The 25,278-nt window shown below is 48.2% G+C and overlaps 1 protein-coding gene and 1 long non-coding RNA gene across 2 annotated transcripts in view; one reads left to right on the forward strand and one right to left on the reverse strand.

Moving 5' to 3' along the window:
• The window catches only part of LOC135400246 (uncharacterized), a 146,880-nt gene that overhangs the window by 108,559 nt on the left and 13,043 nt on the right, over positions 1-25,278 (forward strand). The gene's annotated exons all lie outside the window — the stretch shown is intronic.
• Positions 1-25,278, reverse strand: part of LOC135399588 (uncharacterized) — a 31,693-nt gene that overhangs the window by 4,478 nt on the left and 1,937 nt on the right. The window contains exons 2-7 of the mRNA XM_064631312.1: positions 24,807-24,895; positions 22,758-22,844; positions 19,794-20,015; positions 13,614-13,682; positions 2,460-2,591; positions 317-555 (exon numbers count right to left, since the gene is read on the reverse strand). Of these exons, the coding sequence (XP_064487382.1) occupies positions 317-555; positions 2,460-2,591; positions 13,614-13,682; positions 19,794-20,015; positions 22,758-22,827 (732 nt within the window). The 5' untranslated portion in view covers positions 22,828-22,844; positions 24,807-24,895. The remainder of the gene's footprint in view (positions 1-316; positions 556-2,459; positions 2,592-13,613; positions 13,683-19,793; positions 20,016-22,757; positions 22,845-24,806; positions 24,896-25,278) is intronic.

A 25,278-nucleotide genomic window follows, 5' to 3' on the forward strand; every position in this document is an offset into this window, starting at 1 on the left:
TCATACACAGCCCCTCACATGATCGCAGAGTCTGGTGATAGTCCTTACAGGAACTTACAGGGCGTATAGCATTACCTTGTCCATTTTGCTCGCACTGAACCATTCACGTCGTAAAATTTCTATGTTGGTGGAGAACCCATTTGTTCGTGTAACGTGGAATGCCCGAATTATGCAGCTTTAGGAACGCAGAACATCGTCCCACGAATTTAAATACAAATATTCGCTGACCACACGAATCGTTATCGTAATGTTGTTCCTCATCACTGGAATGAAGCGCTTCGTTGAAACATCCATGAAATAAGGATGGCGCCCTCACCATTACAATATCTTTGTAATGCTCAGCTTCCCCGACGAAACGGCGCACAGGTCTATCGATAAGTGCAAAACCATAGCCTCGAATGTTATGTGTCGCGTATTTCTTGATAAGCTGCACGGAAGTGTCTCTGACTCGCAGGAAAGACTTCACTTCTGCGTAGATGTTCGCAGGGAAGGAAAGCATGTAGACGCTTTGGCGGGACCGCGAGGCCTTCTCGATGAACGGATCCAGCTTGCCTCCTGCACGAAATAACGGAGTTACGCGACGCCCCAAAATACGAACCACCGAAGTCCTGCAACAGGAATGGTTTAATGAAAGCGAGCAGACTAGCCAAAATTCGAATTTTGAATGCATTTATTTATTTATTTATTTATTTATACTGTCGACTGCCTCTGGACAGTCGTAGCAGGAATGCGTTGCGAACTTGTTATATACAAACATACAGGGATACCAACTGTATAAAGAAAAACAAAAGCAGAAAAATACGACACTGAGAAAAATAACTCCGTTAAATGCGAGGTTGGTTGCTCTGCAGGATTAAACTAGAGGCAATACAATCATATATAATACAATCATCTAATACAATAATCAGCATTACCATTTGAACAGGACAATGGCCGACAGAAAAGAATCGAGAGTTGAAGCGTTGGTTACATCATACATTGGTTACACGTAAATGAATATCGTCATAAACAGCATCTGCGATCGATGTGTAAGATCGGAGAGCGCCATATTGTCACGTCTGCGAAAGGTTCTTCAAGCGCCAGCCCATCACGACATACCTGTTACAGAGCGTTTTCGAAAAAAAAAAAAAAGTCTAGCAGACCTGCTTAGGTGTCGTTTTCGCGATTGAGCTATACGGCCAGGCGGACATCCTATCGAAGAGAGTATGTATCTACAAAATGACTAATTACCTAAAATTCATTGATTAACCTCTTGAATATGGGTACTTAAGGCAAAAGCGAGAGAGCAGAATAGGAGTCAATCCTCGCTGAAGGTCATCCTATGTTTGTGCTCTGAAATATCCATGACCGAATATTGCCATGCACATGAGACGAAACCAAAACAGCGCGCCTCAGGAGCGCATTACATCCGCCGACGGAGCCTTATCTGGACCGCAAAGCTGTTCATCTGGCCACCATATCAGCACCTACTCGAATCATTTCCGTCGCTTCAAAGCACGTGGCCCTCTGACGTGGAATGATCCCTCCGCTACCTGCGCTCCTGGCCCTCGCGGTTTCGGTTTCAGCTCATTTACATAGCGAAATTCGGCGATGGCTATTTCAGTGCACGTGCGCGTTACATGATTATGTAAAAATGAAACGACGAAGATTGTCTCCCATTCTTCTACCCTGCTTTTGCCCGAAATCCCCTAATTAAAGAGTTAATTAGTGAATATTAGGTAATTAGCCATCCAGTAATAGTACCTAATAGTAGTAGTAATACTAGTAACTCTAGTACTACTCTAGTATTACTACTAGTAGTAATGGTAGTAATACACTCTTAAAAATGAACTTCACCGCATAGCACGCTCCTAGCCAACCACTATCTCGAATGATATCGTTATCTGCCCCGATTTGTTAAAAACGGAAGGCGTACGCCTTTTTTGTGACAATTATGAACAGCATAAGTGTCACAAAAAAGGCGTACGCCCTCGTTTTCAACAAATCAGGGCAGATAACGATATCATTCGAGACGGTGGTTGGCTAGGAGCGTGCTATGCGGTGAAGTTCATTTTTAAGAGTGTAGTAGTACCAATAGTAATAGTACCGCCTGGCCGTATAGCTCAACTTCAAAGACGACATCTATGCTGCTCTCACAGCCTTTTTATGAGAAATCTCTAGAGGAGAAAGAAAAAAAAAACGCCCTGTATAAATAACAAACTGAAGCACATGTCCTCAAGTAGAGTTTCGGTGAATTATTTCAGATCATAATTTGAAAACCGAAAGAAAGCCACCTCAGACTGATTACGTAAGTTCGTTCAGGCGCCATCCATGCATAACCTAATGATGTCCCTGCATCAAGCCCAGATTGAGGGCAAAGCGATAACGACAACAACGTGATTCCTTTATAGAGCTACGAACACCTAAGGTTCAACGCAGTCCTCCGTTATATGTATAGGACCGAAAAATTTCCCTCTTACTGTTGGTCGCTGAGACCCATTCGCTGTCTCCCAGTGTCACATCGTGGAATATAAGGTAGTCGCACAGCCCATCTTCCGGGAAGATAGTTCTGTTCCGTGTGTTGCTCGCCACGCATACCAGGGGTCTTGCACCTGCGCATTGTGGAGAACAGGACAGAACATCGTGATTTTTAAAACAGACGCCGAGGTCTGTCATCTGTCTCTACGTCGTGAACACTTCAACGTAGAACACGTGACTTGACTGAACCAGCGGAGTGCAAGCGTGAACCAGAGTCGTTCGGTATCGAAGTCATATGCTATGAACGGGCTGCTGTGTGTGTGTGTGATCACAGCACTAATACATTCATATATATGCAGTACTGTGGCATCGTATTTGCCGAAGGGTTAAGGTGCGAACCCAGAATTATTCTTGAAAATAAAGAGCTACTCGAACTGCGCATTCAAGCAAAGCTTCTCTGCCTTCACCAAAGGAAAGTCACGGCGATCTCCATGGAATTTCCTGCCCGTCTCACCAAGCCAGGGAGATGTACATGCTCACTGTTTCTTTCTCTTCTTTTCCGTCTTTTTTTTTTTCAACATAGCCCCTGAAATTTCCGTGACTGCCCAGTACAGCTTGGAGCAATGCATTTTCCTCCTCCATTCCTGGAAGCTCAGTATTTTATTATTCCTTTCTGTGGGGTTTATCCATTTAGGGGTGCTTCTTAGTGACGAATTCAATTTATTTCCCGCCGCATGTCGATTTCCTGGGGAATCACTTGGAAGCTCTGCCCACTTGAGCCGAGCAAGCTCATGCCAATCTGACAGTGTTGGAGAAGACGCCGCCGCCCGGTCTTCTCTTTACATGGTTTCTGCTGTGAAAAGATTTCTCAGTGGCGTCGCGTACACGATACCAGGGAGAGTCCGCTGAGGCGGGAAGTCAGTGTTTATAGGATTGGGCCAGTATCGGTATAGACGTCGGCTTGTCTTAATGATGTTGCTTCTTAGAGGAAGTTTCGAACTACAAAGCTACTTTTAAACAAACATGTGGATTCACTGGCGACTGCTATTTGCTGCACTCATTTTTGTCGTCGCCTCAACCCCGGCCATTGTTGAAAACTTTCAAGCAATGAACAAGTGATGCAGGTAATGCTCGTGAGCAACGCAATAAAATAAAAATATGCAATATATAAAATGGAGAGAAAATTTTATCTCCACGATAACGGAAGGCAGCATGTCTTTCCTTTAGACTTGCTTGCTGGCGGCTCGTGTTACTAGTCTTTGTGCTCCGGTAGATGCGCGTCTGGTTGCAGCCGTTCTTCGCAACTTTGCTGGAGTCGGGGTCTTCTTCACGGGCTTCTTTAATTGGAGAGAGTTTGGCCTGAAGCTCATGGGAAGGTTCTATATCTGCCAGTGACTCTACAATGGCTCCACGCCGACCTCTGCGAACTGCCCCTTTCCTGTTAATGGCTTCTTGGCAGCCTGACGCCTTGATGCTCGGGTGGTAGCGGGCAAGTCAGCATCTTCCGCTGGTGCTTTTGGAGGCGAACTTGGATGCTCCGCTTGCTTGCCTCCTCGTCGTGTCACCTGCCTGTTGCCTTCCCTCAAGGGAAATTTCGTCGTGAGCTTTGTGGCAGGTTTTTCTTCCTCGTCTTCTGCTGGATTCACCGGACTGACAGAAGACTGGCTGCTTGCTGGGGCTTCGGCAGCTTCTACATGTTTACCTCCCCTGCGCGTCCCTGCTACAACTGACGACTGAAGTCCAGGGGACTTAGAGGATAGCGAGGGTGATCGGGTCTTGACAGGCGATGGACAAGAACTTTCGCTCTCTGCGGGGATCTCGGAGGGGATGAAGTTTTGGCCGGCGGCTGGCGTTCAGGTGACGTGGGCTTGTATTTTTGCGGGGACCGTGCAGGAGAAACACACGTGGGCCCTTGCTGTGGCAATCTCGTTGCAGTAGAGGTCCTCGTACGCAGCTGGGCCCGAGCAGGTTGGCTTTCTTCCTGGGGTGTCTTGCTCCCCGGTGGGAACTGCATCAGAGTTGAGTTTTTCGAAGGCGATCGAGAAGGTACAACCTCTTTCTGCGGAGATTTTCCCAGCGACCGTCTTCCGCCCAGCGACCTACTCTTCCAAGAACAAAGTCTCGTTTCCTTTATTGGGAGGCGCTCCGGAGACGAGGGCAGCTGCTCGGCAGGCTTTTCCTCCTTCTGGGGGGAAGAAACGTTTGCCCCGCTTGCACGTGGGGATTGTGTCCGGTGTGACGGCTGCAATTTTTCCTTTCCCGCACAATTTGCCAGACCTGGGCAAGCGCCTGGGACCTCCGTGTCCCTCTCGGAGCAGGAGAAAGGCTGCCTCGACGTTCGCCACCTTTTGCCGAGGACTGTCCCTCCTGCGGAGCCGGTGAGCCCTCAACGGGAGTATGGAACAACCGGGCCACTGGGGCCACACCCCTGTAATCCCCGACGGCGGAAGCCCTCGCAAAAATCTTTTACCCCCGTAACGTCAGTGTCATTGGCCGCGGGGCTCTGCTTTCCAAAGACCCTTTTGACCCCACCGACATCAGTGAAGTCGGATGAGGGGCTCGTTTTTGCAAACATTCTTTTCACGCCACGGACGTCACGGTAGTCTGCCTTATGCGAGAGGGAACGCTTCGCAGGTTTCGTTGGCGCGCTCAACGATGTCTTTAGAGCGGAGCTTCCGGCCACGGGCTCCTCACCGCTCTCCTGTGCCGCTGACAACGGGGACACAAATAATTCGATGGGAATGCTGGGCGTCGCAAACTGAGATAGGTTGGGGGAGGGTGTACTCTTGCGTACGCGGGAGCGACTCACGACGATCGTTGCTGGAGAGTTTGCATGGCCAGTTGATGCAGTGTGTACTCGTGGAGTGCACAGGCCCGTGGAAGCAGCCACGATGTTCTTCCTGCGTCTGAGCGCACTCGTGCCCACACGCTTCTGGACGCATGTAGGAGTCCTTTTGGGCATCCCTTGCTTTACGACATCCGCCCAATGTCGTGGAGCGTGGGTGCACATCAGAGCTGCAGACTTGTTGGGGTCCGAGGAGGCGGCATGCCGGGTCAAACTACGCCGAGTTGCTGCCCCCCCCCCCTTAGGGCTTGCGCTCGCTCCTCCTCGCAGAGCTGCAACTCTGGCGTGAACTGCAGAGCTTCGTACGGCGGAGCCACTGCGCCGCCCCGTTTCCCGCAGAGAGACGGGGGTCCTGCCGTAAAAGTTGTGAAAGGGAGTGATGCTCTTTCCGGTGGCCTCCTGAAGCGTGAAAGAAGCAGCGCCCGGCGTCACGGGCGTAGTCTTTCTTACTGAAGGCTTGGCTTTTGGCGTCGACCCTGGTTTCTTCCCCGAACTTTGAGACCCAGTCGACTTCCTACTGTCGAGGCTCTTCTTGGCGGCCTTTGCTCCCTGTGAGGACCCTGGTGTCCTGCTACTGCCAAGGTTCTTCCTTGTTGCCTTTGTTCCTGAAGAATGGCAGGGATCAGCAAGCATGGGCGATCCAGCACTTCTACTGTTTTGGGGAGTAACTGCCTGTCAGGACCCTGGTGCCCTGCTACTGCCAATGCTCTTCCTTGTTGCCTTTGTTCCAGAAGAATGGCCAGGTCCAGCAAGCATGGGCGATGCAGCACTTCTATTTTTTTGGGGAGTAACTGCTGGCTTCTTCCCCGACATAGAAGACCCGGGTGACCTCCTGCTCTCAACGCTCTTCCTGGTTGTGGGAGTGGCCTGTGAGGATCCTGGTGTCTTGCTACTGCCAAGGCTCTTCCTGGCCGGTTTCGTTCCTGAAGCCTGGCCATGACCAGGGCACATGGGTAACGCAGGACTTTTATTCTGCTTTGCTGTCGGAGTGGCTGGAGACGACGCAGGCACGCGACTCGTATGCCACTCAAACCGAAACTTTCTGTCGTGTACGACGAAGGCGTCCCGTGCTCTAAGGGCGTCGTTCCGGCGAGCGGTCTGCCGTTCAGTTCCACGTGCCCATTTTTGCTGAACACTTTTAGGGAGGCACTGCCCGCGTCCACAAGCAGGACGCACTGCACCGGTTCAACGCCAGGTACGCGCATGCGTACGTCGCAATCTGCGTCACTTCCAAACTCGCAGCGGCCTGTGGTGTGGGAAACGTGAAAGCAAGCAACCCTGGTGTACACGTATAAAAGAGCAGTCAAGCAGTCAACTCAAACGGTGTCTGGTACATGGTGTCAGGAGTGGGATCTGCCCGTCCGTGAGTGCGAAGCAAAGGGTGCGTCAAAATGCGATAGCCCAGTGCATCAGAATGGAATTTCTCACGCCGCCGTATCCGTTGATTCTACTGGAAAATGCAGCGGAAAACTGGAAGAAATTCAAGCAACGGCTCTTGCTTTACCTGCAGGCAACGGAAACAGTTACATCCGCTTCAAGTCGACACTTGCGTACTTCGTGATCCTTCCCGCTCAAGAAGCAAGGCTCTGTCTTCTTCTCTATCTCCCTACCCGAGCTCGGAGGTAGTGATTTTCTGCTCTGATTCATGTACCTCGGCGCCGAAGGTTTCGCAGGAACTCTTGCTCCTTCTATCGTTACACTCTCCCTACACTCCGTTTCGAGCTTGATGAAATTGAGCAGTCTTCCCAAGACCTTCGCATGGTGGTCTTCATCCTGCGGCGATTCTGAGTTGACGTCGCTTTCCTTTTGTTGACGCAGCTGCCTTTGAAAGTAAGCATGAGATCGTCAGGAAGTGCCTGTTGAAGTACCGGGTACAACAAGGAGCAATATGAACGGTGCTTGGTACCCAATGCATCCAAACTTCTGATGTGAGCCTGAACGGAATCATGTAGACGACGTAGATCGGAAACATTCCTAGATGAATGGACGGTCCGGAAGCTGTGTAGACGGTTCAGATGGAACTGGATCAAGGAGTCGCGATTTCCAAACCTCCGCTTGAGTATTTGAACAGCGGTGTCATACATATCGCCCGTGAGTTCGAGACCCTTCATCGACTCTGCAGCCTCTCCGTGAAGCACGGCAGTTAGGTAGGACATAGACGAACCTCATCCAGAACTTTTGCCAATGCTCCGGACCTCCAGTATACTTCAGAAGTTCAATCCTGGGTAATTGAGGTCGTCGGAGGCCGGTTCCGCTTGTTGCATTTTTTAGAGACGATGCGTTCCCAGGAGAGGTAAGAGCGTTGAACCGTTCTACAACAGAAGCCAGCGGATGCGCAAGAGACTGGGAACTTGCTGTTTGGACACCTGAAGGATCAGGCAAGGAAGGTCGAGATATCACCCTCTTCAACAGGCAGGTCAGAGATGCTGTCCTGTCTTGATAGTCGAGAACCTTATCGAACTCGGCGTCGGCTTGCTCCAGGGTAAATAGGGGCTCCAATTTGGCGTCCACATCGTCGAGACTTGCCGAAAATTCAGCGATGCCCTCCAAAAGCACGCTGCCCTTACTGACGTTCTCAGGGGAAGGGAAGGAGTCGACGAGTTGATGAGCTTCATTCAGCACTGTCGTCACTCTCTGACGAAGTGACTTTCGCTTCTGCAGCAGTAAAGATTTCGCGACTGAGTCCTGTGCTTCCGCCATGCCGAGAGCCAAAAAAATCCGCAATCGTTGATCCCGAGCCTTCCTCCCGGGTTCCGGCACCAGAATAATGAGGAATGCCAAGGCAGTAGCAGTAGGACAGTCTTTACTGCTGCGATTGACGAACTGAAGTGCGAGAACAAGGCAGCACACTCTCGCGTGACACCATCGGGTGCGCACGAGCGCAGTAAAACCCAAACCAAAACCATAACAGACGTGTTCAACACGTTCAAGCTTGGCGATGCGGAAAAAGAGGATTTTGACGCACTGATGAAAAAGTTTGAAGAATATTGTACACCAAAGCAGAATGAGACATATGTGTTTCGATGTCGCGTGCAAGCGGAGGGCAAACCTTTCGAAAGTTTCCTTAGGGACCTGCAGCCAGACTTGTACAAAATACTGCGCAAAAGTATTTAAAATAAGATACTAAATACTCTACGTAAAAAGTATTTAAAATAGAGTACAAAATACTCAAAACTGAAAGTAATTTGAGCAGAGTACTAAATACTCTAAGAAGTATTCAAGATACTCTTTAAAGTACTTTAGTATTAGCAGTAAGTGAAACGCGTATTACGCGGCCTTACAAATGAAAGCAATAAACTTCATAAGCCATGCTTAAGCATATCTTTCATTTGCAACGTCTTGGTGTCAAGTAATGTTTGGTGAACTTTAGTGAACCCAAGCAAACTTTGTTGATATGTTCTGACCCAAAACTTCGTAATCCCTCCTGTATGTCCGTTCGGGTCTTTCAACCTCTGGCACGTGTTTATTGCTTTGGTGACCAAGGAAATAAATGCAGGGATTCTCTTGTACATAATCCCCTGGTGATTCACCTGGCAATATGAATAGGAACGATTTTCTGGCGAAGTTGGCTATTGACAAGCAAGGCCAAGCGTGGGACCAGCCTATTGTACAAGAGGATAAATGACAGGTTCGCGAATTCCCGGAATTCCAGTGAGCTGAAAATCTCGGCACGGCGGGAAGTGTGCTGGATATGGCTTGACGAGGAAGGAAAGTATTTTGAGTACTGAGTAGCAAATACCGAAAAAAGTATTTTAAATACATTAAAAATACTTGTCGCAAAAAGTATTGAGTAGAGTACCAAAATACCGGAAAAAGTATTTAAAATACTGTATTTTGAGTACGTACTCAAGATACGTACAAGTCTGCCTGCAGCTCAAGTCTCAAACCTGCAATTTTGACAGTGTGCATGACTCTATGATACGTGCCCAGATCGTCTACGGTATTTGTGATAAAAAGATTCGAGAACGATTGCTACGCGACGAGGACCTTACTCTGGATCGAACAATCGAATTTTGTAAGGCAGCAGAACTGTCGGCGAACCAAAATCAGTCGTGGGAGACTCCTGAGTAGAAAACAATGGACGCTGTCACCGGGAAACGAAACGGGAACAGGGACAAATGCATGTTCTGTAACCCACTTCACGCGCCGCGGCAGTGCACCGCCTATGGTGAAACATGCAAAATGTGGCAAGCGCAACCACTTTGCGGTGTGATGCAAACAGAAGGTCACACGTCAGATCCAGGATGAGAAGTCTGAAAGTGAATCAGAAGAAGGGGCAGTCGACGACGTGGCTATTCTCAACGTGAGCGCCTGCAGTTCTAAAGATGCTCAGGAATGGGTGGAAACGGCACGCGTTAGGGGTCGACCGATGAAGTTCAAAATTGACACTGGCTCTCAAGCCAACCTCCTGCCGCACTCTTTGTGTAAGAAGATAGGAAGTGACAAAGAAATCCGGGCAGATTGTCCCGTCCTTGGGAGCTACAGTGGCGACATGATCAGGCACTTGGGAACTGCGAGGCTGACTACCTTATGTCGTGACAAGGAACAGCAACTCGACTTTTTTTGTGGTAAAGAAGACGCTGTGCGATTCTGGGTTTGCAAGCCTGTGAGCAGTTTGGAATGATTTCAAGAATTCAGAGTGTAACTGTCAATGATGATTTGCGGGCCCAGGTTTTGGCTGAGTTTCCAGAAGTGTTTCGTGGAATTGGATGTTCACACCGGCGATATACAAGACCGTACTGAAGGAGGGGAGTGTGCCTGTTGTACAGCCGGCCCGCAGAGTGTCATACGGATTAAAGGAACCGCTGAATACAGAGTTAGCACGCTTAGATGGAGCTGGCATAATCGCTAAGGTGGATGAGCCAACTGATTGGGTGAGTCTTCTTGTGGTTGTTCAGCTCCGAAAGCTCCGACTCTGCATATAGATCCGCGACATATTAATCGCTGTATCAAGCGCGAACACTTTGAGATGCCGAGACGTGAGGACATTGAAGCGGACTTAACTAGTGCAAGGTACTTCTCACGGCTCGGTGCCAACAGCGGGTTCCACCAGGTCCCTTTAGACGAAGAAAGTTCGCGCATATGCACAATGAGAACTCCATTTGGGCGTTATAGATTCTTAAGGTTGCCGTTTGGAATAACGTCTGCCCCTGAAGTTTTTTCAGAAGATGCTTCATCAAGTCCTCGAGGGCCTCGAAGGAGCACGAGTTTATATCGATGACATTTTAGTGTGGGACGCTACCAAAGAGGAGCATGACAGGCGCCTCTGGCGAGTGCTACACGCGATAAGAGGAGCTGGCTTGACACTCAATGAAGAGAAGTGTAAATTTGGATTAGAAGAGATAACCTTCCTGGGTGACCGCATTGACAAGGATGGCATCAGACCAGACCCAGAGCTAGTGAATGGCATAACCGAGATTCCAGATCCAAAAGACAAAAAGGAAGTCCAGCCCCTGTTGAGGACAGTCAATTACTTTAGAAAATATATTCCTAATCACAAAACACAAGTACTGCGCCAGCTTGTCCAAAAGGACACGCTGTTTGAATGGACAGAAGCCCACGCACGTGAATGGAGCCGCCTCAAGGAAATTCTCACACATGCACCGGTGCTGACTATATACGATCCGGAAAGAGAAACAAAAGTCTGAAGTGACGCTTCGCAGTACGCCCTGGGAGCAGCACTTCTCCAGCGCTACGAGGAATCTTGGCGGCCAGTAGCCTACTCGTCGCGGGTGTTAACCGACACTGAAAGGCGATATTCGCAAATTGAGAAGGATGCTTTGGGAATAACGTATGCTTGTGAAAGGTTCCACGATTTTATCTACGGCTACCTGGTGACCGTGGAGACTGATCATAAACCGCTTATTGACATAGCGAAAAAAAACCTTTGCGATATGCCCCCCCCCCCCCCCGGGTACAGCGATTTTTTGTACGACTTATGAAATACAAGGTTGAGCTGCAGTATGTTGCTGGGAAACAGCTCGTTCTAGCTGATGCACTGTCACGATCACTGTCTGCAATAATACACGAAGACACAGAAGATGTTAAGGCTCACGCGATAAAGACTATGGAAGCTATTGTGAGCGAACCAACATTTGAAAAGCTTCGTTTGGCAACAACTCAAGACAGTGTTCTGCAACGGGTTATTCAGTGCATAGACGACAACGTGCCTGTAGAAGGCGAATTTAAGTCGTGTGCTTCGGAACTGTCGGTAGTGAAAGGACTCCTGTTTAAAGGGTCTAAGGTCGTTATACCGCGTTCTCTTCGCAAGGAAATGTTGATGAAAGTGCACGAGGGCCACCTGGGGCTTCAAAAATATAAAGCGAGGGCCCGTCTTTTGATGTATTGACCACGTATGGGTGCTGACATTCAAGAACTAATTGCAAGATGTGAAACATGTAAACGGTTCGCTTATCGTATTGCGTATCAGCTCTTATTTTCTCTTTTGACATTTGGTAAAAATCCTTTGCCCTGTTACTGGGACATGTTCAACTACGCTGAAATCAATGGTTGCTGAAAATTCCAAAGGCATCTAGGGTCCACGTGACCTGCAACTTATCCGTAGTTCCTGCGCTTACACGGATTTTTCCGTGCGCTCTTGGGTTCAGCTTTTCTATCGGGTGATCCTACGATGTAACAGTTGTATAGATACGACAGAATTCAGCTTGTTCTCTCATAAGTGGCATACGCTTTTTAGGAATTTTGTATGCTCTTTACGTCCAAAAACACGCAGCTGGGCCACGTATAAGATGGAAGCCAATCCACACAAAGCGCTTGCTGGACTCATGGTTCATCTCAGTGGTTGCCGCCATCTTGTCAATGTTCAATTTAGAGAGTACCAGTCTTATTTGAAGTCAATTACCGTCAAAATGTCAGTGACATTTGACACTGACATGTGACACCATGTGACACCAGTTGAAAGCGGCGGTGTAGCAGGAGCATAGTACACTGCATTGCATTAGTACAGTGCGTGCAATAAGGAGCACTACAGTGGAAGCTCCTTAAAAGAAACGACAAGGAACCTCGAAAATCGGTTCAAGCTATAAACAACTCTCGTGCACGTTGCTGCAGCAAACATACAACGTATTGTAGTTTAGAAAAAGAGGGAATATTGACAAAAGCATAAAATTGCTGCCCTTTGGCAAAATTTATTACAACACTTAAGTGCTCAGCTTGAAACAACGCGCCAAGCTTTGTTTTGTGAAATTTCTCAGAACGTTTTTTCTTAATGACGCAGTGCATAGCGGCAACATGGTGCAGGAAGAGCTCCAAATTTTGCCGCTGTTAAAAAAAGAAAAAAGAAAAAAAAAGAAAAGACCTGTCAAAAGTCTTTAGGCTTTGCTTCAATCAACTACTGTCCGACTCAGAGCAGAAAGTGTGGCTAGTTTGTTGACGTACGTACTGAACGGAGAGCTGTAACACGAAAGCAACACTGGACGAATTGTTAGCATCAATTCTTCTTTGCGAGTGTAAGCGCGTCTGTTCTCCCCACCATTGTATAAATACGGCTAGGATAGCCGCCCAGCCAGATGTCATTCACCACCACCGGAAGAGGGAAAGGCTCGAACCATAGGACAACGATGGCGCTCGAAAAAAAGCTGAAAAGCACCTCGAAGCATAAGATCTATTCAGTGGGTTCTGTTCTCTGTCTCATTTATCCGCACTCTAAAAAACAGAGCTTCGCCACATTGCACGCTGTGCGCCAACCATTACCACGAATGATAGGGTTATCGCTTCCGATTCGAGGAGAGAAGGGGGCGTACGCCTTTTTGTGGAAATTTGGGTATATGGTAATTGCCACAAAAAGGCGTACGCCTCCCTCTCTCCTCTAATCAAAAGCGATAACCCTATCGTGCGCGGCAATGATTGGCGCACTACGTGCTATGCAGTGAAGCTCTCTTTTTAGAGTGCGGAAGTGGCAAAGGTTTGATTCCCAGTAACGGGGATGTTTTCGCATTGCATGAACCCAAAACCAAACAGGTGTGGTATTGTTGTTTCTTTTAAGCACCAATTCCGTTTAAGAGACTTCCGCTTAGTGAGATCCCACTGTATTTAGCCGTCCCGTTCACTGTATATAAACTACTATGCATAATTTCTAACGTGACGCTGAAGATATTGTGTTACCAAATGATGTGGTATGGCCCAAATATGCAAGAACGCGGGACTTGAACCATCCTCGCTTACTTCCTCGACCATGCTTAGTTAGACGTCTCACGACCGCGTCTGACGGCGTCTTACAACTATACTAACGATGAAGAGATGCATGTCAGAAGGGCAACGATGTCACTGAACAGGTAGGAAAAGGACGTACTTTTTGGAAGCGGCGGTAAAACGATGATGCCCTTGGTGCCTTCAGCAAGCCTTCCATCGCTCTCGGCACCTTGGGAAACATGATAAAAGAATAGTTAAATATAAGATGTATTTCCCTTGCAGTATATTTCATTACGTTGAAGGTGTTGCGATACTTCACCTGAAGTTGAAAGAGATAGTTACTGCACCGGCGCGATAGTACAAGTTTGACGGCCAAGCCGGTAATTGACGGTGAGCAAACCGGCGCCACACATGCAGGCATCCACCTATCTCTGACATGTCGGCAGATAATGCGTCTGACTGCGGCATAGGTCACGTACTTGCGAGGGCCAAAACATATGTTCGGTGTATTATTCGTGAGTTTTAGGGTAATGTATGGTGCTGCCTTTTTGCATACGTAAGAGATAGCGTTGGTGGTCCGCACACGTGCAAGACACAAGCAGAGTTTTGCGCATTGCGCAGACCCACCACGCTGTCTCTTACGTGCGCAGAGGCAGGGCTGGCGAGAGGGTGGAACACCCGGGAACGGTGCCCCGGGGGCACTTCAGGGGCGCGCGGGACCCAAGGCCGGTCGTAATCATACAAAGAAGAAATACTCCGGCTTTGTTATCGAGACCTGCTGTCTGCACGCTAGATATAGTGACTGTGCCATCATTCTTCTAACCTGATGAAGTGCAGACTGCTACACGAAAGTCTCGCTAAAGATTTTTTTAAAAATGTTTCTTAACGTTACTAGGTCCTTGTAATTCATCATCCTGTCACTTCATTGTTTTTGTCCCTGAAGGCAGATGATAATCCGGTAGAGTGGCAGAAGTCAGGTCCAATAGTATAACAGCGGTGGCGTAGCCACGGGGGGGACTAGGGGGGGGGGCTGGAGCCCCCCCTACCTGCCAAGGACCGACCCACACAAATCGTGCAAATCCGAGAACATAATATATGTAGGGGGGGGGGCGGGACCAGTCTGACGATCGCGAAAGTTCTTGCAGTTCATGGCGTCTATCTAAGAAGCACTCTTGAATGGTTTTCAAAGTATGAGCTTTTCAAAATACTTCCAACCTCGTGTCACCACCTCATTGGTCATGACAGCCTATAGATGTAATCGTACTGTGAACGTCTAAATCAACTATTTTCGTTCAGTTTTTTAATCCTCAGTTTGCAGTGTGCACAAGTATGTGTGTGTTGTCGACACAGGATCAGCGGGGGGGGGGGGTTCGTATCGAGACCCTCCTACCTTGTACCCTCCTACCTTGGAGGTCTGGCTACGCCACTGTACAACAGTGACGGGGCCATTTCCATATTCCCGTCGTCCCTGGAGGCGGAATGTCGAGTGTCATATCTTTGCCCCCCCCCCCCCATAAACATGGGGATGCTTTTCGGACATTGCACATTGCGTGGGCAAGTAGCAAGTAGAGTCACTAAATAGGGAACAGAGTAGCGACACTGAGCCACGCTGGCGAACGAGCCCGCCATCTTGGGTCCGGCGCGGCCGCGTCGCCTAGCAACGGAACGCCAACTTCCCCCTTCGCTGCGGGAGAAAAGCGCCCAGTCGAGCCAGCTCGCTACCGAAGAAACCGGTTTTGGATGTAGAGGACTCAACATAGATGGCGCGTTCTTGGAAGGAGAAACCACGTGACACGATCGGGGCCCAATCGCGAACACCGAACGGCGGCTCCGGCGCGGAAAAGGAATCCGATACTCTATACCCCTATTTAGTGACTCTAGTAGCAAGAGAAGATTGTAAGAAGAACGCGGAAAGAGTGAACGCGCATTGTCCTGATTACCAGTACAAAGCGCCGTCAAATGTCGACCTCGAACGTCTGCGCAGCCTTGAAATAGATTATCTCCCCCCAATGAACATGGCAGTCGCCCGCAGGTGGCTGCGCATGCGCATAGGCATATACAATGAAGCTTCCTAAATTTTATTACAAGCTTTCAAGTGGTGTACAACGCTTCATCGTGTAAAAGCATTACGTGCGAGGCTTGCTCAAACTGATACATAGCGAAAACCACAAAGCAGCTTGGGAGGAAGAACAAAGAGACGTGAGGATGGAGTAATGGCAGGATCGCCTCGCCATCGTTGGCCGCACAGAGGGAGCCAGGGCATGACCCAGCCCCGGGGCCCGTAATAGCTCTCGCCCGCCCTGCGCAAAGGCGACAGCGTAGGTTATACTAAAACTCACTATTGTTTTCACGTCAGTGCTAGACGTCGAAGTGTGTTCAATACTTGTCTTTCGCATTGTTTCTGCACTAGTCTGACAGCCTGTATAACATATTTGGATGCAATATGACCCTCACGTATCGAAACGTCACAACGCCTTTACAATGCCGCTGTCGGAGAAGAGACGATGCGGAATGCAAGAGTACGTAGCCGATCTGGTTTAGGTGCGAATTCTGGCGTCATTCACCGCCACATTTCTAGTTACCGCCTCAAACAAATAGAAACCAACGCATACGCTGAATTTGCTTGAACTTGAACTTCGCGCTTAAAAATGAACTTCACCTCATAGCACGCTCCTAGCCAACCATCATCTCGAATGATACGAATGAATTATGAACAGCATAAGTGTCACAAAAAAGGCGTACGCCCCACGTTTTCAACAACAAATCAGAGGAGATAACGGTATCATTCGAGATGATGGTTGGCTAGGAGCGTGCTATGCGGCGAAGTTCATTTTTAAGAGTGTTGCTGAACTTGTGCCTCGTGGCACAAGATGGTGCCCGATGCAATAAGGCGTCGAAACGTGCCTTCCATAATGAGATGCATGTTGTCTGCATGCTGGCTGTGATAGTCGCCATCGAGAAACATGGGTGCCATCTTATACCGAATGAACGATTACAGACACCGGGATCCCGCGTATAGGGTACATTGGGAACGCTAATCCATGTCATCACTACCTTTCGTATAGAGGTAACTTCATTGCACCTTCCGCAATCCCAATACAGACGCTCAAAACACTACTTGTGCCACAGTAATACTTTCGTTGTCTCATGCTATGTGTGTCGAATCGATTTGTTCGTTTGCGAGTGACTCACCTGTTATCAAAACTAGAATACCTGATGTGTTGAGTACTCTCCAAAAACAGAACTTCACCGCTTACGACGAATGGAGGCGTACACTTTTTTTTTTTTTTTGCGGCAGTTTGGATGCGTGGTAATTGCCTCACACAGAACTTCCGATGGGATCAGGCTGGACTTTTGATTGTGCATGTACACTCTTAGAAATGAGCTTCACCGCATAGCACGCTCCTCGCCAACCATAATCTCGAATAATATGGTTATGTGCCCTGATTTGCTGAAAACGGGAGGCGTACGCCATTTTTGTGACAATTATGAACAGCATAAGTGTCACAAAAAAGGCGTACGCCTACCGTTTTCAACAAATCAGGGCACATAGCGATATCATTAGAGTTGATGGTTGGCTAGGAGGGTGCTATGCGGTGAAGTTCATTTTTAAGAGTGTAGAACAATTTTGAAAAATCGCTGCCGCTGCCAGCAAAGCCAACGATTGGCTCAACATTTGTAGATGGGCGGTACGCAAGCGCATACGTTCTAACGTATTTTTACCTCCAACAGGTACCTCCAAAAACTAATGTTCATTTCTGTTATGAAAAATCGTACGCTTCTTCTGGAATACTTTAAATGCACGCAAAGTGTTGTACAAAATTAGCGTACGCCCTTAGTCCTCAGGAAATCATCAGACACAAAGATATCATTCTGAACCGTTACCGAGAGGATAGAGAGGTAGCAAGCGAGCTGGTGGTATAGATCCATAACTTAAAAACCCGAGACTAGAGGACAAAACTGGTCTGTGTTTGTCGTTTTTTTTGTCCCCTAGTCTCGGGTTTTTAAGTTATGGATTCTGAACCGTCTTGAGCGTGTCATGTAACGGCTGCGGTACAATGGTGGAAATATGTATTGCGCTGCACTCTTAGAAATGAACTCCACCACATAGCACGCTCGTAGCCAACCATCATCCCGAATGACAACGTTCTCGCCCCTGATTTGCTGAAAACGGGAGGAGGAGCCTATTTTGTGCCATTATGCACGGCACAAAATAGGCTCCTCCTCCCGTTTTCAACAAATCTAAGGCCAGAACGTTGTCATTCGGGGTGATGGTTGGCTAGGAGCGTGCTATGTGGTGAAGTTCATTTTTAAGAGTGTGCTTTTATTACGAGGCGGTAGAAATATCGCATTAATCTAGGAGATTATTAGCGGCAGAGGCGACATTCCTTCGCGCTCGGGAAACCCAATTTCACTGCATAACACCCGTAGTGTCAACCACTGCGCCATAATGGCACCGTCCTAACCTGTGACTTGAGGACAGAAAACGGCGTACTCCTGTTATGTGCGAGGGACATAAATGTAAAGTGTTAAAGGGACGGTCGCATGCGGAAACCCATCGATGAAACCGATGCCACTATGTTCGGCGTCAGTCGACAATCAACCCGGCAATTTTTTCGTCCGAAAGTGCTTAGATATTAAATCAACGAATTTTAAAGATCAGCGCTGCTTCCGCGGCCGCAGAAGCTCCGGCGGTTCGACGTCACTTCCTATGCAAAGAGTGAAAGTGAGAAGAGAAGAGCGAGGAGGAAAAGCTCCGTTCAGACGTCTCGTAACTCTGTGAGACGACCGCACGACCGCGGAATTCATTTTCTCAAGGTCGCGCCCTCATTGGTTCTTAGGGAGTGACGTTTTGTCGTTTTTTCCAGAGAGGGAATTGCGAAGTACCCTCAACATCCGGCGGCTGCTCTTGTCATGTATTCCGTCGAATAAGGCCGCTTTCACACTACCGTGTTTTTCGTCCGTTTGCTACAAATAGAACCTAAGGGCAATCGGGCCCAGTAGTTTCCAATTGGTCCGTTTTGCCTCCGTGAAAAACACCGGCCTAACAGTCAAGCTACGTCACAATTTCGCGTGGGATTTTCGATGCTGTGGTCACTGGTCCAGGAGGAATAAAATGACATCACTTTTTTTTTTTATCGACTGGAACGGATGCAACCGCCCCTTTAAAGAAGGCACACTCCTCCCATTCATCGACAAATCAGGTGGGAGCACGATATAGTTCGGAATATTTCTACACTGTTAAAACAGAACTTCACCACTAGCACACTCCTAGCCAACCATCATCCCGAGTGACATCGTTCCCTTCCTTGATTGTTGAAAACGGGAGGCGTCCGCCTTTTTGTGACACTTATGCAGAAATGTTAATTGTCACAAAAAGGCGTACGCCTCCCGTTTTCAACAAATCATATGAGAGAACGATGTCACTCGGGATGATGGTTGGCTTGGAGCGTGCTATGTGGTGAAGTTCATTTTTAAGAGTGTAGGCTAGGAGCGTGACATGAGTATCTGCTTTCAGAGTGTACACGCTCCGAAATGAACTTCACCGCATAGCACGCTCCTAGCCAACCATCATCTCGAATGATATCGTTATCTTCCCTGATTTGTTGAAAACGGGAGGTGTACCGTTTTGTGACAATTATGAACAGCATAAGTGTGCCACAACAAAGGCGTGCGCCTCCCGCTGTCAGCAAATCAGGGAAGATAATGATATAATTCGAGATGATGGTTGGCTAGGATCGTGCTATGCGGTGAAGTTCATTCCTAAGGGTGTACACTGTAGAACCGGAGCATCACTGCAAAACACGCTTAGCGCGCACCAACCAATATCCGTCATGATACACACATTTACCGCTTCACAATAACGAGAAGGGCGGGGCGCGCAACTTTTTGTGGCAATTAACGTACGTCTAGATCGCCTCCCTGGTGTTAAAACAGAACTTCACCGCATCGCACGCTCATATAGCCAACCGTCATTCCGAACGACGCCATTCTATGTATTGATTTGTCGAAAATGGGAGGAGGCGCGTATCTGCACTCTTAAAAATGAACTTCACCACATAGCACGCTCCTAGCCAACCATCGTCCCGAATGACAACGTTCTCGCCCTATATTTGTTGAAAACGGGAGGAGGAGCCTATTTTGTGCCATTATGCACGGCACAGAATAGGCTCCGCCTCCCGTTTTCAACAAATTAGGGGGCGAGAACGTTGTCATTCGGGATGAAGGTTGGCTATGAGCGTGCTATGTGGTGAAGTTCATTTTTAAGAGTGTGCGGGACAGATTATCTTGTCCGTGAGCATCTGAGTTATCCACTCCTGGCGTTTGTGCATTTACTTACCTGAAATGGTAGCAGGCACTGTCGCGGCTGCATCGTCAGCAGCAACGCTGGCAGGAGCGGAACCTGAAATCTGAGAACGCATCGTTGCATCTTCCGCTTGAACCGTCCTGCCAGGATTCTGCGGTCCGCTTGATCTTCTGGGGTACGGATCGGGATAACCATGAGGAGTGCGTCGTCTGCTACCAAGTTCAATTTTTCTCCGAGCCCGTCCGTTGGAAGACCCTGATGCACAGAGCCTATCAGAACTCGCGTAAGACGTTTGCCTTCTGTGGACACGAGAGAAAGCTGACTACCACGTATAACGATGTTGAAAGGGTGAAAATCATGTACTGGACGTTTACAGGCAGCTTCAGTGCAAGAGGAATACGGGCCCTCTGATTTCTGGTCACATATGCTACCATGATTATAATGATAGCCGCTTTCTCATAAACGCGCCGGACTTTGTTTGTGAGAAAGTTACTAAAATCTGGAAAGTTACACTCAGCAAGATATAAGAACTTAACGTAAGAACGTTCAACCGCGTTGAACATGCTGGGCACACTATCACGTTTCTTAGAATAAATGCGTGCAACGTTTTCCCTTGACACGTCACAAGTGGGCAAAATAATTGGCGTACACTGCGAACTGTGCGGCGTCTCTCATGATCATTGCTGTCTCGTGGCGTAAATAAGGAATAAAGTCAGATTCGAAACAATACATTGATTAATCAATTGGTTTAGTTAATTGGAAATTAAATAGTTTCGATTTACATAGTTCTTGCGCGAAGCAGCGTATACCAATGTGTATCCTTTCCCTAAGCTATACGACTATCGATCATGCGTTCATACGCCTTGTTCGCACATAGGGGCGACGGAATAAAATAAGACACAGACGGAAGAGACGCTTTGGTGTGCCTTCTCCTCTACCCGGCAAGTACGCAGCGCTGACGCTGCATTCTTAGGCTGCGTTCGAATACCTCGCGCCCGCGAAGCCGCCTGACTAGGCAGCTGAGTAGACCCCTTTGCTTGTCACTATTGGAACAGGCTTGCCTAGCCGAGGCGCCTGTGGCGCCATCTCGTTGCTCACGCAAGAACTGCGTACGGCGCAAGCGCAGCAGGACTCTAATGCGCTAAGCTTGTAGGACATCGTGCAGAAACTGTCACCTTCACAACTAAACATGTGTTGCAACTCTCTACGCAGTTTTAAGAAACATACCACTATGTGCAACTTTACATTTAAAGCCAGCAGAAACAGCGGGCACGCTGGTACCGTCAACGCGCGTCTCCATCCCGGCTGTCAGATGGTCAGGCGTATAACTAGTCTGCATCGATGCGCACTAGACGGCAGCCGACTGAATAGCGGACTTGGCGAGATTTGGAACGAGACTTCACAACATGGCGGCACTTCCGGTTAGACCGCTAGGCAGTCGACTAACCGGGGTATTGGAAAGCAGCCATAATCATCGCGATGAAAGCACACTTTCTCACTTACCGAGCGACGGCACCGCAAGCGCTGTGTACCATTCGGGTAGAGAAGGAGAGGAATCCGGCCTCGGCAGCTCAGTCAGCAACGTGTTGGCTTGCTGAGCTCAAGATCGCGGGTTCAAACACTGCCGAGAACAGTAGCAATGTGGGGGAGGTAAATATGATCAAAAAGAACAAACAAAACAAAAGAATAGAAGAAGAAGAACAGAAGAATAAACAAAAGAACTCCAGGTGGTCGAAATCATCAGCAGTCCGACCCTGTGGCACGTGCAATATGGCGTCACACTGGACAGACAAACCTCGAGTGTAACATCACGGCACCAGTATTTACTATTAAGGAGAGGGAATAGTAAAGTCTCTCTTGCGGCTGTTCCTTATCTTCCCTCACCCCTGTGTGTGAAGCGGGCGGATGAACACATAATTGATAGCCGAGCGAGAGAGAGCATTGGTACGCTGCTCCGCGCAAGGAATACGTAAACCGGAGCCAATTAATTACTAAAAAAAATCACAAAGTATGTTTTCGCCTAAAGGGAAACTCCGCACCAAAAACGCGTGTTGAAGTAACAGTGCCACATCAATCCATACCGTATGATGTTAGTGGACTCAGTTTCTCAACCCCAGGTGGCGCAGATAATTAGAAAACGAATATTTTCCTTCGAGTAACTCGGCGCTCGTCCACGGAAGAGCGGTCCAGCAACACTGGATTTCACCTCACCGGTATCCTTCACATGCTCCTTTCTGTATAGGTACTGTTCTAACAGTGGAGAGTATATTTTACAACGAAATCGAGGAAGCAGATGTCTCGTCATCCATGTCACACGAGGAAGTTACCAAACGCGTGCACGAAACCAAATAAAAAGCCGACAGCGCGCACGAGACCACCTGTGACGTCACACAGGGTCCAGGAGGCTGTTGAGAGGAGCCTTCAGGTGTTTCAGTTTCGATATAGATTTCAGGTCTTCTGGCAACTAACGAGCCCCCGACAGCCAAACCAACTTTGTTTCTCATTACTGAAGAATGTACCCAACTTATTTACAGAGTCACTATAAGAATTTCGAATTACCACAGGGTCTCCTTTTAAAGAATACTTCTTAGTGGTGTTCACGATCGGGAAAACAGACTTTCCGAATGCGTCCGAAGTAAAATTTAAAAGTTGGGATTTTGATTTAATGAATGGGTGCAAGCAAATGAGCTGCTCAGCTCTTTGCCAATGTCGCAAGGATGTTTACCCAACAGAACGTTCTTTGATGGCATCAGCCGCATCTAAATTATTCAGGTGGGGGACCTTAGCGAAACACCTCTTAATGTGAAGTATAGTTAAGAGTGTAGAGGTATTTTTCGCTGGCCACAGAAGCAAACGATTGGACTTTCGTTAAATCATAGCTGTTTTGTGTAGCCACTCTCTTTGACTGGGTATGAGAGCCATGGAGCTCAACTGGCTCTTTTAGTCACATGTCATATGTCACCAGCCTAAACACAACAACCCACTAAAATAACGTACACTTGTTTCCCGCGCCGTCTCTATTTCTAGAACCTGGAGCCGCATCACCCGGCCCTTCGCTGTTTGGCATCTCCTGGGACCTTCGTTCTGCAAGATTCAGTTAGTAAATATTACCGGACGAAATACACCTCTTTTCGTATCAAGGCCAGTCTTCGTCCCCTCCTAGATATTATAGTACAATGCACGATTATCATACCAATAGACAAGTTCAGAAAATCCCAGTGCTCTTTGCGCACGCATTGCATCCTGGGCGTTTGCTGAGCGGGCAAACGAAGAATAATCCTTCACATTTCGCTTTCACTGACCTTGACACATCGTGGACAACTGGACCGATAGGGAAGAAATCGGAACAGTTTCCGTTTCTTTCGTGTTAGTAAGCTCCCACAGTTCAAAGCGGCGTGCTAAGCACTCTGGGATTTTCTGAACTCGTCTATTAAGGGAACACTAAAGCGCACAAATTTCTTCTCGCAGAATGAAAGACCGTGTTTCCTTGACAGCAATAGAAGAGGGGCAGAACAAGATACATCCTTGCATTGTTCGTGCCTTATACCCAAAACGCACTGACTCAGGATACGCATCGCGCGCAATCTTGATTAGGCAGCAATTGCGATCGTCCTGAGGCGCGGTCTAAGGGAGTATCGGCGACAGAGATCAACAACGCAGACAGTTGTCCCGCGTTCGCGAACATGATTACACACACTTCGAGGGTTGGCACAGGCGCAGCAGCTTCCTTTCACTTCTTTGTCCTCTCTCTACTCGCAGTGCCGGTTCCGGGCTGGCAAGATGGCGATGATGGCAGCGGCCCGAACGAAGAAAACAACATGGACAAACGCTTAAACAGCTGAAATAGCATTTGCATTAATGTGAATATATTCCAAGTAGACATGCTGGACCAACGTTTTCTTTTAATTTGAAACTTCAGTGGGCATTGTGCAACGCTCTCACCAGAGGGCGTCAAATGAAAACCTGGATCAGAGCCATTTATAGGGAGAGTTTGGCCATTCTTTGATCTTTTGCCGCCTCATGGGTGGAGCCTATTTTGACGTCAGAGTCATCGTTGCACCGCCCAAAAAGCCTGAATCCGAGCGGAATCCGCGTATCAGACGTCTAGTCCGCGCCATATTGATGCTGTCCTCAGGCTAGTCCACAGCTTCGTGATCGCGCTGAATGTAATCTGCAGGAATAACCGGCTTATGACCCACTCACGCCAGTGATAAGGGGGGCTTTGTTGCCGAACTGAAAGAGTTCAAGGACGAAATGCTTTCGAAGCAAGAAGTTCGCACGTGTCTTCTCTCCGTGGATTATAAACAACGGTCAGCATCAATATGGCGTCGGCGACCAGCTGACGACGAGACAACAATAGACCACGACGAGGGAGGTCGTTCAGCCGTGACGTCGCATGACGAGCTTTAAGTTAGGCTCCTCCTAATGGCCAAACTCTCCCTATGAACGGCTCTGACCTGGATCGCGATCGTGAAGTGCGGAACTTCGTTCCTCTTGTATTGCTCTCAAGGCAACAGCACCTTTCATTCCGTGAGTACAAATTTTTGCACTTTATTGTCCCCTTTAAAATAATTTCTATGCAGGAATATGCCACCCCAGCACAGAGAACAAGTGCGAGAGATTTATTCGAGAAAAAGGGTAGTGACACTTTGCACCCACGCAAACCTGCAATTTGCATGCCGGGTAGCGGGGAGTAATAGGCGCTTCGAGAGTCGACACGGCGAACACTGAGACTTATTCGACTGACACGTCACAACACCCAGTTTCGTCGGTGAAGCGGTCGCTGGTGACGTGACGTGCTTACGCGAGCCAATAAGAATAAGCGACGGTCTTAGTCCGCTGACAAAGTCCAAGTTTGTTCGGTTGGTTGTACATATTTAACTAGGAAACGTAACGTTTTTTTAGTAGTGTAGTGCGTGCGACATGCAGTGAATGACATACCATATGGGAATGTCTCCCTTAATAGCTGAGCACGTTTGTAAAATGATACTTTCCACGGAGAAAAGCCAACGCCGCAACACCACAAAAGGTACTAAAGAAGGCTACCTGGTCCTTTTGCGTGGAAAAGAAAAAGTACGCCAAGAAACACCACCAGGCAGACTGTTCCAATGATGGCAGCTTGAATGACGTTTGACCTGCAGACAAATTCCGTGTGGTATGTAACAGACGAAACCAGAAAATCCCAGAGTGCTTAGCGCCGCTTTGAACTCTGGGAACTTACTAATACGAGAGAAACGGGTGGCCTCCAAACTGTTTCGATTTCTCTACCCTACCGGGCCATTGTCCACGACGTGTCAAGGTCAGCGAAAGCGAAGCGTGAAGTATTATTCTGCGTTCTCCACTCACTAAGCGCCCAGGATGCAATACGTGAGCTAGGAGCACTGGGGTTTTCTGAAGTCGTCTAGCATACGACACTATACCTGAACCATGAGAGCACCTCACTTTATGCGTTTTAGGTATGCATTATGAACCTTACATGCATCCCGCATGGCTAAACAAAAACCGCACATTACAGTAA

This window comes from Ornithodoros turicata, chromosome 7, assembly GCF_037126465.1.
Source record: "Ornithodoros turicata isolate Travis chromosome 7, ASM3712646v1, whole genome shotgun sequence".
NCBI lineage: Eukaryota > Metazoa > Arthropoda > Arachnida > Ixodida > Argasidae > Ornithodoros > Ornithodoros turicata.